Genomic DNA, 19,691 nt, shown 5'->3' with positions numbered 1-19,691 from the left:
GTCCCCCACCCCTAATACCAATATCTTCTCATTCTCACATATTTCTCTGTTGTCATCCACTGTCTAAATTTCACACCATAAGATTTATTTTTTTCATCTAACTTCTCATTCTACCATAAAGCTCAATGAGGAAAGGGATTTTTGTATTTTGTTCACTAATCCAGGTAGTGTTTAGAATAGTGACAGGCACATAGTAAGTACCCCATAAATATCTACAAAATTTAAACCAATACTTCATTTAAATTAGAAACTTAATCTGTTCTTCACATGTGGGTTTTAAAATTAGAATAACATTTAAAGTCTAATTGATATTTCAAAAAATAAACTATTACATACAAATTATTTCAGTAAATAAACATATTTTGACTGTGGCTAGTATGCCGATATTGGAAATATAAAGTCAAATAATGGTCCTTACCCTCAATGAACTTCAGCTGCACATGGTGGACAGAAAAATTGAAAAGAATTAACTACAGTAGTGTGAGATGGTATAAGAAAGATCTCTAACAAAGGGTATTAGAAGAGCAGAGATACACGAAATCAGGTAAGATGGCATTAACAGGGAATGCTGATCACAACCGGTCAAGCTTAAGCTGACTTTTGGGGGTGGAGCCAAGGTGGCCGAATAGGAACACCTCCAGTCTACAGCTCCCAGCGTGAGTGATGCAGAAGATGAATGATTTCTGCATTTCCAACTGAGGTACTGCGTTCATCTCACTGGGGATTGTCAGACAAGGGGTGCAGGACACTGGGTGCAGCACACCGAGCGTGAGCCGAAGTAGGACGAGGCATCGCCTCACCAGGGAAGTGCAAGGGGTCAGGGAATTCCCTTTCCTAGCCAAGGAGAGGGGTGACAGATGGCACGTGGAAAATCAGGTCACTCCCACCCCAATACTGCACTTTTCAAATGGTCTTAGCAAACAGCACACCAGGAGATTGTATCCCATGCCTGGCTTGGAGGGTCCTACGCCCACAGAGTCTCCCTGATTGCTAGCACAGCAGTCTGAGATCAAACTGCAAGGCAGCAGCGAGGCTAGGGGAGGGGCGCCTGCCATTGCCGAGGCTTGAGTAGGTAAACAACGCAGCCGAGAAGCTCCAACTGGGTGGAGCCCACTGCAACTCAAGGAGGCCTGCCTGCCTCTGTAGACTCCACCTCTGGGGGCAGGACATAGCCAAACAAAAGGCAGCAGAAACCTCTGCAGACTTAAATGTCCCTGTCTGACAGCTTTGAAGAGAGTAGTGGTTCTCCCAGCACGCAGCTTGAGATCTGAGAACCGACAGACTGCCTACTCAAGTGGGGCCCTGACCCCCGAGTAGCCTAACTGAGAGGCACCCCCCAGTAGGGGCAGACTGACACCTCACACGGCCGGGTACCCCTCTGAGACAAAGCTTCCAGAGGAACGATCAGGCAGCAACATTTGCTGTTCACCAATATCCGCTGCTCTGTAGCCTCCGCTGCTGATACACAGGCAAACAGGGTCTGGAGTGGACCTCCAGCAAACTCCAACAGACTTGCAGCTAAGGGTCCTGGCTGTTAGAAGGAAAACTAACAAACAGAAAGGACATCCACACCAAAACCCCATCATCTGTACATCGCCATCATCAAAGACCAAACGTAGATAAAACCACAAAGATGGGGAAAAAACAGAGCAGAAAAACTGAAAATTCTAAAAAGCAGAACGCCTCTCCTCCTCTAAAGGAACGCAGCTCCTCACCAGCAATGGAACAAAGCTGGACGGAGAATGACTTTGACGAGTTGAGAGAAGAAGGCTTCAGATGATCAAACTACTCCGAGCTAAAGGAGGAAGTTCGAACCCAGGGCAAAGAAGTTAAAAACCTTGAAAAAAGATTGGACAAATGGCTAACTAGAATAACCAATGCAGAGAAGTCCTTAAAGGACCTGATGGAGCTGAAAACCATGGCACGAGAACTACGTGATGAACGCACAAGCCTCAGTAGCCGATTCGGTCAAGTGGAAGAAAGGGTATCAGTGATGGAATATCAAATGAATGAAATGAAGAGAGCAGAGAAGTTTAGAGAAAAAGTAATAAAAAGAAACGAAAAAAGTCTCCAAGAAATATGGGACTATGTGAAAAGACCAAATCTACGTCTAATTGGTGTACCTGAAAGTGATGGGGAGAATGGAACCAAGGTGGAAAACACTCTGCAGGATATTATCCAGGAGAATTTTCCCAATCTAGCAAGGCAGGCCAACATTCAAATTCAGGAAATACAGAGAACGCCACAAAGATACTCCTCGAGAAGAGCAACTCCAAGACATGTAATTGTCAGATTCATCAAAGTTGAAATGAAGGAAAAAAAGTTAAGGGCAGCCAGAGAGAAAGGTCGGGTTACCCACAAAGGGAAGCCCATCAGACTAACAGCTGATCTCTCAGCAGAAACTCTACAAGTCAGAAGAGAGTGGGGGCCAATATTCAACATTCTTAAAGAAAAGAATTTTCAACCCAGAATTTCATATCCAGCCAAACTAAGCTGCATAAATGAAGGAGAAATAAAATCCTTTACAGACAAGCAAATGCTGAGAGACTTTGTCACCACCAGGCCTGCCCTAAAAGAGCTCCTGAAGGAAGCACTAAACATGGAAAGGAACAACTGGTACCAGCCACTGCAAAAACACGCCAAATTGTAAAGACCATCGAGGCTAGGAAGAAACTGCATCCACTAACGAGCAAAATAACCAGCTAACATCATAATGTCAGGATCAAATTCACACATAACAATATCAACCTTAAATGTAAAGGGGCTAAATGCTCCAATTAAAAGACACAGACTGGCAAATTGGATAGAGTCAAGACCCATCAGTGTGCTGTATTCAGGAAACCCATCTCACGTGCAGAGACACACATAGGCTCAAAATAAAGGGATGGAGGAAGATCTACCAAGCAAATGGAAAACAAAAAAAGGCAGGGGTTGCAATCCTAGTCTCCAATAAAACAGACTTTAAACCAACAAAGATCAAAAGAGACAAAGAAGGCCATTACATAATGGTAAAGGGATCAATTCAACAAGAAGAGCTAACTATCCTAAATATATATGCACCCAATACAGGAGCACCCAGATTCATAAAGCAAGTCCTCAGAGATTTACAAAAAGACTTAGACTCCCACACAATAATAATGGGAGACTTTAACACCCCACTGTCAACATTAGACAGATCGAGACAGAAAGTTAACAAGGATATCCAGGAATTGAACTCAGCTCTGCACCAAGCGGACCTAATAGACATCTACAGAACTCTCCACTCCAAGTCAACAGAACATACATTCTTTTCAGCACCACACCACACCTATTCCAAAACTGACCATATAGTGGGAAGTAAGCACTCCTCAGCAAACGTAAAACAACAGAAATTATAACAAACTGTCTCTCAGACCACAGTACAATCAAACTAGAACTCAGGATTAAGAAACTCATTCAAGCTGGGCGCGGTGGCTCACGCCTGCAATCCCAACACTTTGGGAGGCCAAGGCGGGCGGTTCACAAGGTCAGGAGATTGAGACCATCCTGGCTAACACGGTGAAACCCCGTCTCTACTAAAAATACAAAAAATTAGCCGGGCGTGGTAGCAGGCGCCTGCAGTCCCAGCTACTTGGGAGGCTAAGGCAGGAGAACGGCGTGAACCCAGGAGGCAGAGCTTGCAGTGAGCCAGGATCTTGCCACTGCACTCCAGCCTGGGTGACAGAGCCAGACTCCGTCTCAGAAAAAAAGAAAAAAAGGAAACTCACTCAAAACTGCTCAACTACATGGAAACTGAACAACCTGCTCCTGAATGACTACTGGGTACATAACGAAATGAAGGCAGAAATAAAGATGTTCTTTGAAACCAATGAGAACAAAGATACAACATACCAGAATCTCTGGGACACATTCCAAGCAGTGTATAGAGGGAAATTTATAGCCTTAAATGCCCACAAGAGAAAGTAGGAAGATCTAAAATTGACACCCTAACATCACAATTAAAAGAACTAGAGAAGCAAGAGCAAACACATACAAAAACTAGCAGAAGGCAAGAAATAACTAAGATCAGAGCAGAACTGAAGGAAATAGAGACATTAAAAGCCCTTCAAAAAATCAATGAATCCAGGAGCTGCTTTTTTGAAAAGATCAACAAAATAAATAGACCGCTAGCAAGACTAATAAAGAAGAAAAGAGAGAAGAATCAAATAGATGCAATACAAAATGATAAAGGAGATATCACCACCGATCCCACATAAATACAAACTACCATCAGAGCATACTATAAACACCTCTATGCAAATAAACTAGAAAATCTAGAAGTAATGGATAAATTCCTCGACACATACACCCTCCCAAGACTAAACCAGCACGAAGTTGAATCTCTGAATAGACCAATAACAGGGTCTGAAATTGAGGCAATAATTAATAGCTTACCAACCAAAAAAAGTCCAGGACCAGATGGATTCACAGCCGAATTCTACCAGAGGTACAAGGAGGAGCTGTTACCATTCCTTCTGAAACTATTCCAATCAATAGAAAAAGAGGGAATCCTCCCTAACTCATTTTATGAGGCCAGCATCATCCTGATACCAAAGCCTGGCAGAGACACAATGAAAAAAGAGAATTTTAGACCAATGTCCCTGATGAACATCGATGCAAATATCCTCAATATAATACTGGCAAACTGAATACAGCAGCACATCAAAAAGCTTATCTACCATGATCAAGTGGGCTTCATCCCTGGGATGCAAGGCTGGTTCAACATAGCAAATCAATAAATGTAATCCAGCATATAAACAGAACCAACGACAAAAATCACATGATTATCTCATAAGATGCAGAAAAGGCCTCTGACAAAATTCAACAACCGTTCATGCTAAAAACTCTCAATAATTAGGTATTGATGGGACGTATCTCAAAATAATTAGAGCTATCTATGACAAACCCACAGCCAATATCATACTGAATGGGCAAAAACTGGAAGCATTCCCTTTGAAAACGGGCACAAGACAAGGATGCCCTCTCTCACCACTCCTATTCAACATAGTGTTGGAAGTTCTGGCCAGGGCAATCAGGCAGGAGAAGGAAATAAAGGGTATTCCATTAGGAAAAGAGGAAGTCAAATTGTCCCTGTTTGCAGATGACATGATTGTATATTTAGAAAACCCCATCGTCTCAGCCCAAAATCTCCTTAAGCTGATAAGCAACTTCAGCAAAGTCTCAGGATACGAAATCAATGTGCAAAAATCACAAGCATTCTTATACACCAATAACAGACAAACAGAGAGCCAAATCATGAGTGAACTCCCATTCGCAATTGCTTCAAAGAGAATAAAATACCTAGGAATCCAACTTACAAGGGATGTGAAGGACCTCTTCAAGGAGAACTACAAACCACTGCTCAATGAAATAAAGGAGGACACAAACAAATGGAAAAACATTCCATGCTTATGGGTAGGAAGAATCAATATCGTGAAAATGGTCATACTGTCCAAGGTAATTTATAGATTCAATGCCATCCCCATCAAGCTACCAATGACTTTCTCCACAGAATTGGAAAAAACTAAAGTTCATATGGAACCAAAAAAGAGCCTGCATTGCCAAGTCAATCCTAAGCCAAAAGAAAAAAGCTGCAGGCACCATGCCACCTGACTTCAAATTATACTACAAGCCTACAGTAACCAAAACAGCATGGTACTGGTACCAAAACAGAGATATAGATTAATGGAACAGAACAGAGCCCTCAGAAATAATGCCACATATCTATGACTATCTGATCTTTGACAGACCTAACAAAAACAAGAAATGAGGAAAGGATTCCCTATTTAATAGATGGTGCTGGGAAAACTGGCTAGCCATATGTAGAAAGCTGAAACTGGATCCCTTCCTTACACCTTACACAAAAATTAATTCAAGATGGATTAAAGACTTAAATGTTAGACCTAAAACCATAAAAACCCTAGAAGAAAACCTAGGCAATACCATTCAGGACATAGGCATGGGAAAGGACTTCATGTCTAAAACACCAAAAGCAATGACAACAAAAGCCAAAATTGACAAATGGGATCTCATTAAACTAAAGAGCTTCTGCACAGCAAAAGAAACTACCATCAGAGTGAACAGGCAACCTACAGAATGGGAGAAAATTTTTGCAATCTACTTATCTGACAAAGGGCTAATATCCAGAATCTACAAAGAACTCAAACAAATTTACAAGAAAAAAACAAACAACCCCATCAACAAGTGGGCGAAGGATATGAACAGACACTTCTCAAAAGAAGACATTTATGCAGCCAAAAGACACATGAAAAAATGCTCATCATCACTGGCCATCAGAGAAATGCAAATCAAAACCACAATGAGATACCATCTCACACCAGTTAGAATGGTGATCATTAAAAAGTCAGGAAACAACAGGTCCTGGAGAGGATGTGGAGATAGGAACACTTTTACACTGTTGGTGGGACTGTAAACTAGTTCAACCATTGTGGAAGTCAGTGTGGCGATTCCTCAGGGATCTAGAACTAGAAATACCATTTGACCCAGCCATCCCATTACTGGGTATATACCCAAAGGATTATAAATCATGCTGCTATAAAGACACATGCACACGTATGTTTACTGCGGCACTATTCACAACAGCAAAGACTTGGAACCAACCCAAATGTCCAACAATGATAGACTGGATTAAGAAAATGTGGCACATATATACCATGGAATACTATGCAACCATAAAAAAGGATGAGTTCATGTCCTTTGTAGGAACATGGGTGAAGCTGGAAACCATCATTCTCAGCAAACTATCACAAGGACAAAAAACCAAACACTGCATGTTCTCACTCATAGGTGGGAATTGAACAATGAAAACACATGGACACAGGAAGGGGAACATCACACACCGGGGCCTGTTTTGGGGTGGGGGGAGAGTGGAGGGATAGCATTAGGAGATATACCTAATGTTAAATGACGAGTTAATGGGTGCAGCACACCAGCATGGCACATGTATACATATGCAACAAACCTGCACGTTGTGCACACGTACCCTAAAACTTAAAGTATAATAATAAAAAGAAAAGCTGACTTTTGAAATAAAAAGCAAGATCAAACGAGGAGGGAGAAAAACATGGAGTAAAATGAGATGACAGATTTGAAGGATTCTTAACTGGTATACTGGGCCTCAAATACAGGGCATATATATGTCGGGGTAACTGGGAAATAAAGCTAGAAAAGTAGGCAACAATTCACGTAGGAAGGATCTTACAAGGAGGGCCAGAGTTTGAATTTTGTCCCCAAAGCTAGGGGAAACAACTGAAAAATTTTAAGTAATGAACAGGGAACTAATAGTAACTTTAGTTGTATAATAAGCAGATTCACAGGAAGCTGTCAATATGCTATTAAGAAAACCTATAAAACTACCATGACAGTATGTTGAAATACTGAAGAAAAGAAATTCCTTTTATTCCTGGAAAAAATTCAAGAGTGGGTTTTTATACAAACAACAAAATCTCATTTTAAAATCTTCTCTATGCCTCAGTTTTCTCAACTATAAAATGAAGATATTAACAATATTTTGCTGGGCTTGGTGGCTCATGTCTGTAATCCCAGCACTGTGGGAGGTCACGGTTGAGTGCACTGCTTGAGCCCAGGAGATCAATACTAGTCTGGGGAACATGGCGAAACCCCACCTCTACAGAAAAAAAATACAAACATTAGCCGGGCATGGTGGCATGTGCCTGTAGTCCCAGCTACTTGGAGGCTGAGGTGGGAGGATCTCTTGAGCCTGGGAGGTCGAGGTTACAATGAGCCGTGATTGCACCACGGCATTACAGCTTGGACGACGAAGTGAGACCCTGTCTTGAAAACAATAACAAAAATAGCAACAAAAAAACCCCAAAACCAATATCTCCTATGATTTTTGTGAGGATTAAATATGTGAATATCCTCAAATGGCTTAGAACACTGCCTGGTATGTACTAAGTGTTCAGTAATGCCAGCTATTATTACTCTTATTATTAGTATCCTGGAATAATTAAAGTTGTTAAGTAATAAGCTCTATATTTCCAAATACAGCAAATACACAAAAAATGAAGTGTAACTAAATAGGTTTTCATGGTGGACAGAAAGAAGCTTACTTAAGTATATATTACAGAAAAAACAAAAAGCCAAGATAATTCTTGAACTCTTGACCTCAAGTGATCAGCCTGCCTCAGCCTCCCAAAGTGCTGGGATTACAGGTGTGAGCCACCACACCTGGCCCCAAGATAATTCTTAATTTCAGGCTTTATATAATTTTTGGAAAGGGATATATATTCAGTATCTGAGGTTGTTAAAGACTATCTTTAAGGAAACTCAAAGAGTTTCAGAACTTTCTAGTTTGGTTGTAATTTTGGGGACTCTACAATATTGAATGTGACTTTTTACATAAGGTCTACGAGCTGTTTTTCCGGATGTTATGTAGGCAAGAAAGAACACTTTACATGAGTTTTCTCATTTGATCTCAACAACTATAAGGCAGATAGGTTTAGAATCCTCAGTTTTGAATGAGTGAACCAACAAATACATTAAAAAACTTGTCAAAGATAAGATGCTAATAAGAGGTTGGACTCAAAAATCCATTCTTTTAACCAATACAGAATCTCTAGCAATTAGAAGAAAACAAAAAGTTGGGACCACAGAGACATTCAGGATTTTAAAATCCTCTTGTTCTTCATAACTAAATTTCTTGAAGCTCTTTATTCTGATTAAGATATGTCATATTTATTTTTGTAGGCTACTAAAAGAAGTTCCTTTAGACTGAGACATTCAAACAGAAAACTGGGTTCTAAAGCATATGTGAGGATAGCAAAAAAAATTCTGATAATAGTTGGCGTCTTCTCGCATGTTATTACAGTCATTAATACCAACAATAAATATACATTAATTTTCAGAGGTTTAAATTCCATTAAAAAACATTTCAAAGAAGGGACCTAAGCTCAGTCACTCCTACTCTGTAATGGTAAATTCATTTGGACAGAGGCTGAATTCATTTTCTCCGTCCTAACTGGTAGTGCCCTAATAATAAAAGAACGTATACAAGTTGATACATGTGTGAATATAGTGACAACTGCATACATTAAAAATCATTTATTGTAGAAACAACATCAGAAGATGAATCAATTATTGTCGAAATTCAAATATCTACTGGTCAAATTTGGTCAAATACAAATATCTACTGAATGACGGTTATGTACCAGACATTATACAGTAAGCACCCAATATAGCAACGAGGCTGTGTGCAGTGGCTCACACCTGTAGTCCCAGCACTTTGGGAGGCCCAGGTGGGCAGATCGCTTGAGCTCAGGAGTTCTAGATCAGCCTGGGCAACATAGCCAAATTCCATCTCTACACAAAATATAAAAATTAGCCAGGTGTGGTGGTGTGCTCCTGTAGTCCCAGGTACTTGGGAGGCTGAGGTGGGGGGGATTGCTTGAGCCCAGTAGGTCAAGGCTGCAGTGAGCTATGATCACACCACTGCACTCTGGTCTGAGCAACAAAGTGAGACCTTTTTTTTGAGATAGAGTCTCGTTCTGTCACCCAGGCTGGGGTGTAGTGGCGTGATCTTGAGACCTTGTCTCCCCCACCACTGCCCAAAAGAGAATATAGTAATGAATAAGACAGATAAAAATTCCACTCTTGCACTCCCATGGAGCTTATGCTCTAGTGGGGAATGTGGAAAATTAAAAATAAAAATATGTTGAGGGGGAAGGGTAGGAGGAGGGAGTGGAGCAGAAAAGATAACTATTGGGTACTGAACTTAATACCTGGGTGATGTAATAATATGTACAACAAACCCCCATGACATGTGTTTATCTACAAACCTTCACAAGTACCCCCACATCTAAAATTTAAAAAGAAATGTATAATTTATGAAAAAAGTAATAATTGTTATGAAGAAAAAATAAACCAACATAAGAGTCTAGTAACTAGAATAGGAATGTTATTTAAGGTAAAAATTTGGCCAAAGAGAAAGTCATGGAGGTATTAATAAAGTGAGATGAGTACATAATAATTAAAATTCATGGTAACTCAGAATTGTCAAAAAATATTTAAATGCGATACATGGCATAATATTGTTTTATATGTGATAGAACCTTAGAGTTCAACTCCTTAATTTTACAGGTTGTATAATCTGTTCCCAACTGAGCATTATAGCACAACAGTGTAATAATTTTATAGCAAAAAACCCACCAATAAGTAATTGTCATTCATTTAGAGAAGAAAACTAGGTAATAGTAACTTTTAAAAACAGTTCTAGGAAAATGTCTAAAATTTGAAAGCTGCTACACTTAAAAATGGTTAAGTTCACTGTAAGACGCGAATACAAAGACAGGGTGGTGGAGGAGGCATTATTATAAACAATATAACTAGATTACAGATGTAGTTATGTCAGAATAACAACATGGCAGTAGATGATAATTCTTAAATCAGACCTAAAAGTTCTAAGTAGACTGAATAATCCTTGAAAATAAATTTAATAAATTTCAGTCTACCTATATCTATATACTACATAGTATGTATATAAATACACTATATATCTATATGTAAGTATCTATATATTACAATGTTATAGTATTTATAAAAATGAGTATTTCTTCATGTAATGTATTTTCTCATCTAAATGAGATGTTTACAAAAGTATAATTTTCATAACTACATTAAAAAGCAGGCTTTCATTATATGAATAACAGATTAAATAATAATTTATTAAAAGAAGAGTTTGAAAGAATTCGGTTTGTGCAAAAAAATTTTACTCGCAAGAGAGTACCAGTAATTGGAAGAGTTAATCTGAAGACATCTGAAGTACAAAAATCTTAGACTAAGTTGAGTTCTCCCCCTAGTGGAACTTGAATATGATCTAAGATATTTCCATGACTAAGAAAATAACCTAAAATATATTACTTTCATAACTGAAAAAAGTTTCAGGTTTTAATGAAAGATCTATTTATGAATCCTAATCTGCATTAAAAATATACCTCTATATATCTATATTTATATAGATACATACATATAATTAAATATTGAAACCTTAAGACATCTACTGAAAACTCATTTACTAAGCAAATTAACAGCAAGTTAGCCAAAAAGCACTCAGTCTTAAGACCTGAAAGAGAAACAGAAATACTTCAAAAGTAGAGGAGTAAGAAGTTCAGAAAAATACAGCAATTTAGGAAGATGCAGCAACATGCAGAATGGCACAGAATTCTGAAAGAATGTGATAGGTGCAGGAATAGGATAATTCACAGTGGGTAGAATACAGCATGTATGTGTGGGGGATGAGGATGGGGAGATAATGGTGAGAAATGAAGCTACAAATTCAGTTTGGGCAATAATAAAAAGGATTTTATGCTAAGGAGTTTTGATATGATTTGGTATTTAAAAGGTAGTCAATGAAATTTCTATGTTTTAGAGAGACAGCTTTTTTAATCTGTAGAAGAGCTGAAGCTGGAGGAAAGGAAACTGGATGGGAGGTTACAACAACAGTTCAGGTAAGGGGTAAGCAGATGAACTAACGGAGTGGTAGGGAGAAGAGAAATGTTATTATAGACTCAAAAAAGTTTGAAAAATGACTCAAATTACCTTTTATTTAGTTTTATACTTAAGACTTTTCTATTTTGAAAGATTGAAGAGTTGGCGATATGCAAAACTGAGAAGCTGGGAAAACTAAACTGTATAGATCAGAAATGTATAGGAAGATGACACAATCATAAGGAAAGGCAAAAGAGTGATTGTCATAAAAGTCAGGATAGGGAACAGGGTGTGACTGAATAGACTTCTTGAGTACAGGCAATTTTGTCTGTCTTAACCTTGGTTAGAAGTTTTATGTATAATATTTGTACACATACAATGTAACTTTGTTTTATTAACTTCTCTGTGTATCATGTTTCATAATTTTTAAATTATTAAACCATTTAGAAAATTATTGGTAAGGGGAAACAGGCTGGGGCTGGAGATAAATTATGATTCACTGTTGCAACGATTAGTGGTCCCCAACCTTTTTGGTACTAGGGACAGATTTCGTAGAAGATAATTTTTCCATAGAGAGGGTGGGAGAATGGTTTCAGGATGAACTGTTCCACCTCAGATCATCAGGCATTAGATTCTCTCATAAGGAGAGTGCAACCAACACCCCTGGCATGTGCAGTTCACAATAGGATTCGTGCTCCTGTGACAATCTAATGATGCCACTGATCTGACAGGAGGTGGAGCTCAGACAGTATGCTGCTGGCTGCCCGCTCACCTCCTGCTGTGCGGCCCGGTTCCTAACAGGCCATGGACTGATACCTGTCTGTGGCCTGGGGGTTGGGAAACCCTGGTAAAGATGGTTCCTGAAGCCATGTAAGTGAGACCCTTCATTTGGGTATAGTTTGTAAAAGCCAAAACCTTGGATTTCAGAGGAATACACACATCCACGACTGATAAAGATGACTGTAAACAACAGTTAAACAAGAAAAAAGAGAGTCAAAAGTAAGTGGTGGTAGCAAAGTTAGGGGAGGTGAGAATGCAACGAGGACGAAATGGTCAACAACAAATGCAATAAGCATGAGCAGGCAAATACTGAAAAAATAGCAACAAATTTGGCAATTAGGATTCCAGTGACCACTTTATCAAGAGCCAGTTGATGATAATATACCCCTACTATAATAACAGTAACAATTCTATCACCTCACACCTGTTAGAATGGCCATTATCAAAAAGATGAAAGACAGTAAGTGCTGGAGAGGATGTGGTGAAAAGGGAACTCTTACACACTGTGGGTAGAAATGTAAATCCTCAAAAAATCAAAAACAGATGATACGATCTAACAATTCCACTACTGGGTATATATCCAAAGGAAATGAAATCAGTATGTTGAAAAGATATCTGCACTCCCATGTTCACTGCATTATTCACAATAGCCAAGACATGCAACCAACCTAAATGTCCATCAGTGGATGAATGAATAAAGAAAAAGTGGTTTACATATACACAATGGAATATTATTCAATCTTGAAAAGGAAGGAAATTCTGTCATTCACAACAACATGAATGAGCCTGGAGAACATTAAGTGAAATAAGCTAGGCTCAGAAAGACAAACACTACATGATCTCACATGTGGGATACAAAAAGTTGAACTCAAAAGTGCAGAGTAGAATGGTGGTTACCAGGGGCTAGATGCGGGGTTAGGGGTAAAGGATTGGAAGATGTTAAAAAAAAATTCCATGAATTTTCTATTTTTCAAAAATAATGTAACACATGTTACATTTCATTTTAAACAAAAATCCTGCATACCAGGTTCTTCGTTTTAATAAATATTTCAGAATCAACAAAAAGAGTGATTTAAATTTTACTATTTTGTGATTAAGATGTATAGAAATATGGCAAATTCTTAGGATTTTCTTGATGTTAGAAAAGTACAGACTAATGCTAAAATCACATATGATAGCATGATTTAAACAACTGATTAAAAATATATTATGCAGTTGGCTCATGTCTGAGGTTTTCCTGAATATGTGCACTTTATGGGGACTACTACCAGCAGAACATAAAGGATACCTTTTCATAAACATACAAATCATGTGTTGTGGTTACTTTTGATCCAGATTAAAAGATGAAGTTATACTATAATATGTAAGTTTGGAAATTAATTACATTTTAAATTGAAATTTAAAGACAAAAGGAAATTTCAGTTGGGAAGAAAATTCTAGATGTTACAGCAAAGACTATTGTGACTTGGAGTACAATATAATTAAAGACTTTGAAAGACATAAGATTTTAAACATAGTATTTTGTCCATAGGGAAAACTTACTACTTTTATCATATTATACAAGAAGAAGTAAGGCATAAGAAGTGACAAAACGCATTTATTTTTATTAAAAAAATTTTTTTTAGAGACAAGGTCTCATTCTGTCACTCAGATTGGAGTGCAGTGGCTTGATCATAGCTCCTTGTAATATGGAACTCCTACATCTGGCCTCAAGGGATCGTTCCACCTTAGCCTTCCAAGTAGCCAGAGCTACAGGAGTGTACTATCATGCCCTCAGCTAATTTTTAAAAATTGTTTTGTAGAGACAGGGTCTTACTCTATTGCCCAGGCCGGTCTTGAACTCCTGGCCTCCAGCAATCCCCTGACCTTGGCCTCTCAAAGCACTGGGATTACAGGCATGAGTTACTGTGCCCTGTAAAAACATATTTATTTTTAAAGTTTTGAATTTTCTTTTGAAGATAGTTTTGATAATATAGAAATGTGATAAATTTTCACTAAAAAATGGACTTGGAGCACAGTCAACACCACCAAAAAAAACAAAACAAAACAAAACAAAACCCAGGTAAGTTGATTCAGCAAAATTAAAAACTTTTGTGATAAAAACACTATCAACAAAGAAAAGGCAACAAACATAATGGGAGAAAATATTTGCAAACCATATATATGATAAGAAAGTGATATTGAGAATATATAAATAACTCCTATAACTCAACAACAAAAACAACAAACAACCTGGTTCAATTAAGCAAAGGACCTGAATAGCCATTTCTCCAAAGAAGATATACAAATGCGAAATAAGCACATGAAAATATGCCCAACATAGCTCATCATTAGGGAAATGCAAATCAAAACCACAATGAGATACCACTTCACACCCATTAGGATGGTACTTATAAAAACAACAACAGAAAATTAACAAGTGTTGGTGCAAATGCGGAAAAAATGAAATCCTCATGCATTGCTGGTAGAAATGTAAAATGGTGTAGGTTCTGTGGAAAATGGTATGGCAATTTCTTAAAAAAATTAAACAATTACTATATGATCCAGCAATTCCACTTCCATGTACTCAAAAGAAGTTAAAGCAGAGACCTGAACAGGAATTTGTACACCTGTATTCATAGCAGCATTATTCACAATACCTCAAACATGGAAGCACCCTAAATGTCCATCAATGAATGAACAGATAAAAAATGTGGTAAATACATACAATGGAATATTATTCAGCTTTAAAAATGAAGAAAATTTGTAAATATACTATAACATTATAAAAAATGGTTTTTCTTTCAATAATAAATTAACTTACTGTAAGTTTATTTATAAACGTCGAATTTTTTTAAACTTTTTGACTCTTTTACAACATTTAGCTTAGCAAACATTGTACAGGTGTATAAAATATTTTTTTATATCTTTATTCTATAAGCTTTTTTCTATTTTTAATTTTAATTTTTAATAAATATATTTTTTGAAACAGGGTCTTACTCTGTGGCCCAGGCTGGAGTGCAGTGCTGTGATCATGGCTTACTGCAGCCTTGACCTCCCAGGCTCAGGCAACCCACCCACCTCAGCCTCCTAAGTAACCGCGACTGGGACTATAGGTGCACCACCAGGTCCAGCTAATTTTATTTTGTATTTTTTGTAGAGAGGGAGTCTCACTTTGTTGGTCGGGTTGGTTTCAAACTCTTGGGCTCAAGATCTGCCTGCCTCAGCCTCCCAAAGTGCTGAGATTACAGGCATGAGTCATTACACCTGATGAACAAAAAATTTTTTTAAGTTAAAAAAAAATTAAGGCTGGGCGCATAGGCTCATGCTTGTAATCCCAGCACTGTGGAAGGCAGAGGTGGGCGGATCACTTAAGCCCGGGAGTTCAAAACCAGCCTGGCCAGCAAAGTGAGACCTCATTGCTACTAAATCACACCAGTTAGAATGGCGTTCATTAAAAAGTCAGGAAACAACAGGTGCTGGAGAGGATGTGGAGAAATAGGAACACTTGTACACTGTTGGTGGGACTGTAAACTAGTTCAACCATTGTGGAAGTCAGTGTGGCGATTCCTCAGGGATCTAGAACTAGAAATACCATTTGAACCAGCCATCCCATTACTGGGTATATATCCAAATGACTATAAATCATGCTGCTATAAAGACACATGCACACGTATGTTTATTGCGGCATTATTCACAATAGCAAAGACTTGGAACCAACCCAAATGTCCAACAATGATAGACTGGATTAAGAAAATGTGGTACATATACACCATGGAATACTATGCAGCCATAAAAAATGATGAGTTCATGTCCTTTGTAGGGACATGGATGAAACTGGAAATCACCATTCTCAGTAAACTATCGCAAGAACAAAAAACCAAACACCGCATATTCTCACTCATAGGTGGGAATTGAACAATGAGATCACATGGACACAGGAAGGGGAATATCACACTCTGGGGACTGTGGTGGGGTTGGGGGAGGGGGGATGGATAGCATTGGGAGATATACCTAATGCTAGATGACGAGTTAGTGGGTGCAGCGCACCAGCATGGCACATGTATACATATGTAACTAACCTGCACAATGTGCACATGTACCCTAAAACTTAAAGTATAATCAAAAAATAATAATAAATAAATAAATAAATAAAATAAATAAATAAATAAGCTGGGTGTGGTCATGTGTGCCTGTAGTCCCAGGTACTCGGGAAGCTGATGAGGACTGCTTGAGCCAGGAGTTGGAGTCTGCAGTGAGCTATGACTGTGCCACTAAACTCCGGTCTGGGCAACAGAGTAAGATCCTGTCTCAAAAAAAAAAAAAATTAAAACATTTGTGTTAAAAACTAAGATATTAGCTTAGGCCTACACAGGGTCAGCACCACCAATATCACTATCTTCAACCTCCACATCTTGTCCCACTGGAAGGTCTTCAGGGACAATAACACACATGAAGCTGTCATCTCCTATGAAAACAATGCCTTCTGGAAAACCTCCTGAAGGATTTGAGACTGTCTTAGAGTTAACTCTTGTTTTGTATAAGTAGAATTAGACTCTAAAATAGCAATATTAGTATAGCAAAACAACAAATAATATAGCAAACATATGAACCAGTAACATAGTCATTTATTATCAAGTATTATGTGCTATACACAACTGTATGTGCTACACTTTTATAAGAGTGGCAGTGCAGTGGGTTAGTTTATACCAGCCTCATCACAAACACATGAGTAATGTGTTGCACTATAACATAATCATGGCTATAGTCACTAGGCAAAAGGAATTTTTCAGCTTCATTATCATCCCATGGGACCATTACCATATATGCTGTCCGTCACTGAAATGTCCTTATGCAGCATATGACTGTATTGTATGATTCCACTTATATGAGGTAACCAGAGTGGTCAAACTCATAGAGGCAAAGTAGAATGGTGGTTTCTAGTTGCTGGTGGTTGCCAGTTGCTGGGGAATGGGAAGTTAGTGTTTAATGGGCAAAGAAGTTCAGTTAGGGAGGATGAAAAAGTTCTGGATATGGATGGTGGTGATGGCTGCACAACAGTGTCAAATATACTTAATGCTGCAGAACTGTATACTTTAAAATGGTAAGTTTTATGTCTATTTTACCACAATAAAAAAAAAAGTTGGAAATGAATGATTACTGAAAAAAGAATCACAGTCATGAGGATAAAGAGTAAGTTACTGTTCAGACAAAGAGGATAGAAGAAACTATATTTTTACATGTACTTTATTATTTTCATATGGTACCTGGATTTCAAGCTCAGCAATGTGTTGTCGTAGTTCAGCCACAGCAGCTATGCTATCTGCTTCCCGAAGCCTCACAGCCATCACTTCTTCCTTATTCTAGTGTGGTAAACCAAACCGAAACAAAATAAACCAGGTGTGTTTGGAATTCAGATTTTAGAAAAGTAATAGGTTGCATAAACCATACGTAAGTATTATCTAGCAGGGTCTAAGGCAGCATCCATAATGAAACAATATGCTCAATACATACGACGAAGCAGTGAGATATAAATGTTCACATCAAGTGGAATAAATAACAATTATAAATGGCCATATACCAATTCAAATTAAGTTTTGCCTCCAAAGGAATTTGTGTGAAATTTATGAAAAAACTCCAGGGTTTTAGAGTGTTTCGCATTTTGAAACTGGGGTTCACAGGCTTGTAATATTTCAGCTTTAAGTGAGAACATTCAAATTAAGTTGAGAGGGAAAATAACATTAATATTATAAACAATATCCACAAATTTTACACAACTAAAAATAAAAAAGCTTTAATAATTATAAATTAATCATAAGCTATAATCTTATAATACTAAATGAAAATGAATCAGATTTACATAATTCAAGGACTAGCTTTCTTGAAAAATTAACTTTGTTCCCAAATCATTCCAACATAACAGGGTAAAACATACACATTTAATCAGAATGTACTAGGTGCTAGGGTAACAATACATTGGTCATTCTCAAAACTTGCAAAGGCATCACGAAAGATTGAATAAATTAACACACAGCTTAAACACAGGGGAGATATCAGAGTTTGCATCTGTAACATACTTCACAGAGGTATTAATGAACAATTAAAAATTAAATGAAATCCCATATTAGTTCATAAAATCCTCTAATATTCTAAATCTGAGCCCATTACTTAGACAAGTTCAAAGAAAATTATTATTTTCAACAGCAAGTTCCTCAAAGATTTACTTCCAAAGAACACTTTACTTTGCTCAACAGGTACTAAGGCATTTGAGGAGCAATATTTAATCTAGTAACACCATTACCAAAATATGTTTAAGGAAAACTAACACCAATAATAAATAAAAGATTAAATTTAGTTATCTATAAGATGTCAACACAGACAATTTAGCACCATAAAAACTCAATCAGATATTGGTATGACAAATCAGACTGATACAACCTCATTTAATATTATTTTATTTATAAATTAGTTTAGTCATATCCTTCAAAAGTGACTGTGCTTTTAGTAGGAATTTCAGTACTGCCTACAGATTTCTGTCAGTATACACTGTAACAGCCATGCATATTTATAAGGATGTAATTTCATCTCTGGATTTCAGTGACACTGATAAACCATTCAAGCTTCACTCTTGGTTTTTAATGACACCAGAATAAGCTGATGGAATTACAGCTTTACATGTGCCATCAAAAGTCTTATTTCTTATACAATAATAAGGCTGGAATCTTTAAAGGGCATCATTCCTACTATCTCACCATGGAAAGGTGGATGCCTAGTTTATTTTTTTAAATCCCATAACTTGCCTTTAGTAATCCATTCTAATGCCCAGTCTACAGTCATCTCTTTAGTTATTTCACACACACACACACACACCCCCCCTCCAAACCCTCCCTCCTCTCCTTCCATCTCACTGCCTTTCCCCCACTCTCTCACCACTGCTATATTGTAAATTTATTTCAGGAAAGAATGTACTTGCATTCAAATACTTTCGATGCTTTTTGAATCCAAACACCTCACAAAAAAGTAAAGTATATAACTGATTAAAATAATAATGGGTAATATACCCATTTTTCCCAACACACTGGTACATACACATTTCTTTTGCTCTCTAGTCTATCCAGAAAACATGTATCAATGTTATTAACATTACTGCCCACTAATAAGATACCAATCAAAGCAGAGGAGCCCTAACCTCTCTAAATGACCCATCCTTTTTGATCGAGCCATTAAAAGCTCTGGTTTTAAAGGGTTACCAGTCAAAAGAAAAACTGTAAAGAAATACTAGTAAATGCCAATCCAGGAAATTAAATTAACCAAGGAAGTGACCGAAAATGTTTCTTGACTAAAATCCACCCCAGAAGCAAGATGAGCTAACCTGGTCTGAAAGCAACTACCAAAACAAGTTCAGGAAAAGCAGAAAATAGGACGAGCTTTTTTGTTTTGTTTTTAAG

At 37.7% G+C, this 19,691-nt stretch overlaps 1 protein-coding gene across 14 annotated transcripts in view; it reads right to left on the bottom strand.

The window, feature by feature from the left end:
- EVI5 (ecotropic viral integration site 5) overlaps positions 1-19,691 on the bottom strand; it is a 277,795-nt gene that overhangs the window by 81,010 nt on the left and 177,094 nt on the right. For 13 of the 14 annotated variants that reach the window (XM_063696986.1, XM_063697007.1, XM_063696981.1 and 10 more), the window contains one exon: positions 17,511-17,606. In XM_063696986.1, coding sequence (XP_063553056.1) covers positions 17,511-17,606 — 96 coding nt within the window. Of the gene's footprint in view, positions 1-16,408; positions 16,550-17,510; positions 17,607-19,691 lie in introns of those variants that run through there. The other variant, XM_055352278.2, reaches the window with a different exon arrangement.

This window comes from Gorilla gorilla, chromosome 1 (assembly GCF_029281585.2).
Source record: "Gorilla gorilla gorilla isolate KB3781 chromosome 1, NHGRI_mGorGor1-v2.1_pri, whole genome shotgun sequence".
Taxonomy (NCBI): domain Eukaryota; kingdom Metazoa; phylum Chordata; class Mammalia; order Primates; family Hominidae; genus Gorilla; species Gorilla gorilla.
The sequence above is the reverse complement of the archived record's forward strand: the minus strand, read 5'-3'. Positions and strand labels throughout refer to the sequence as shown.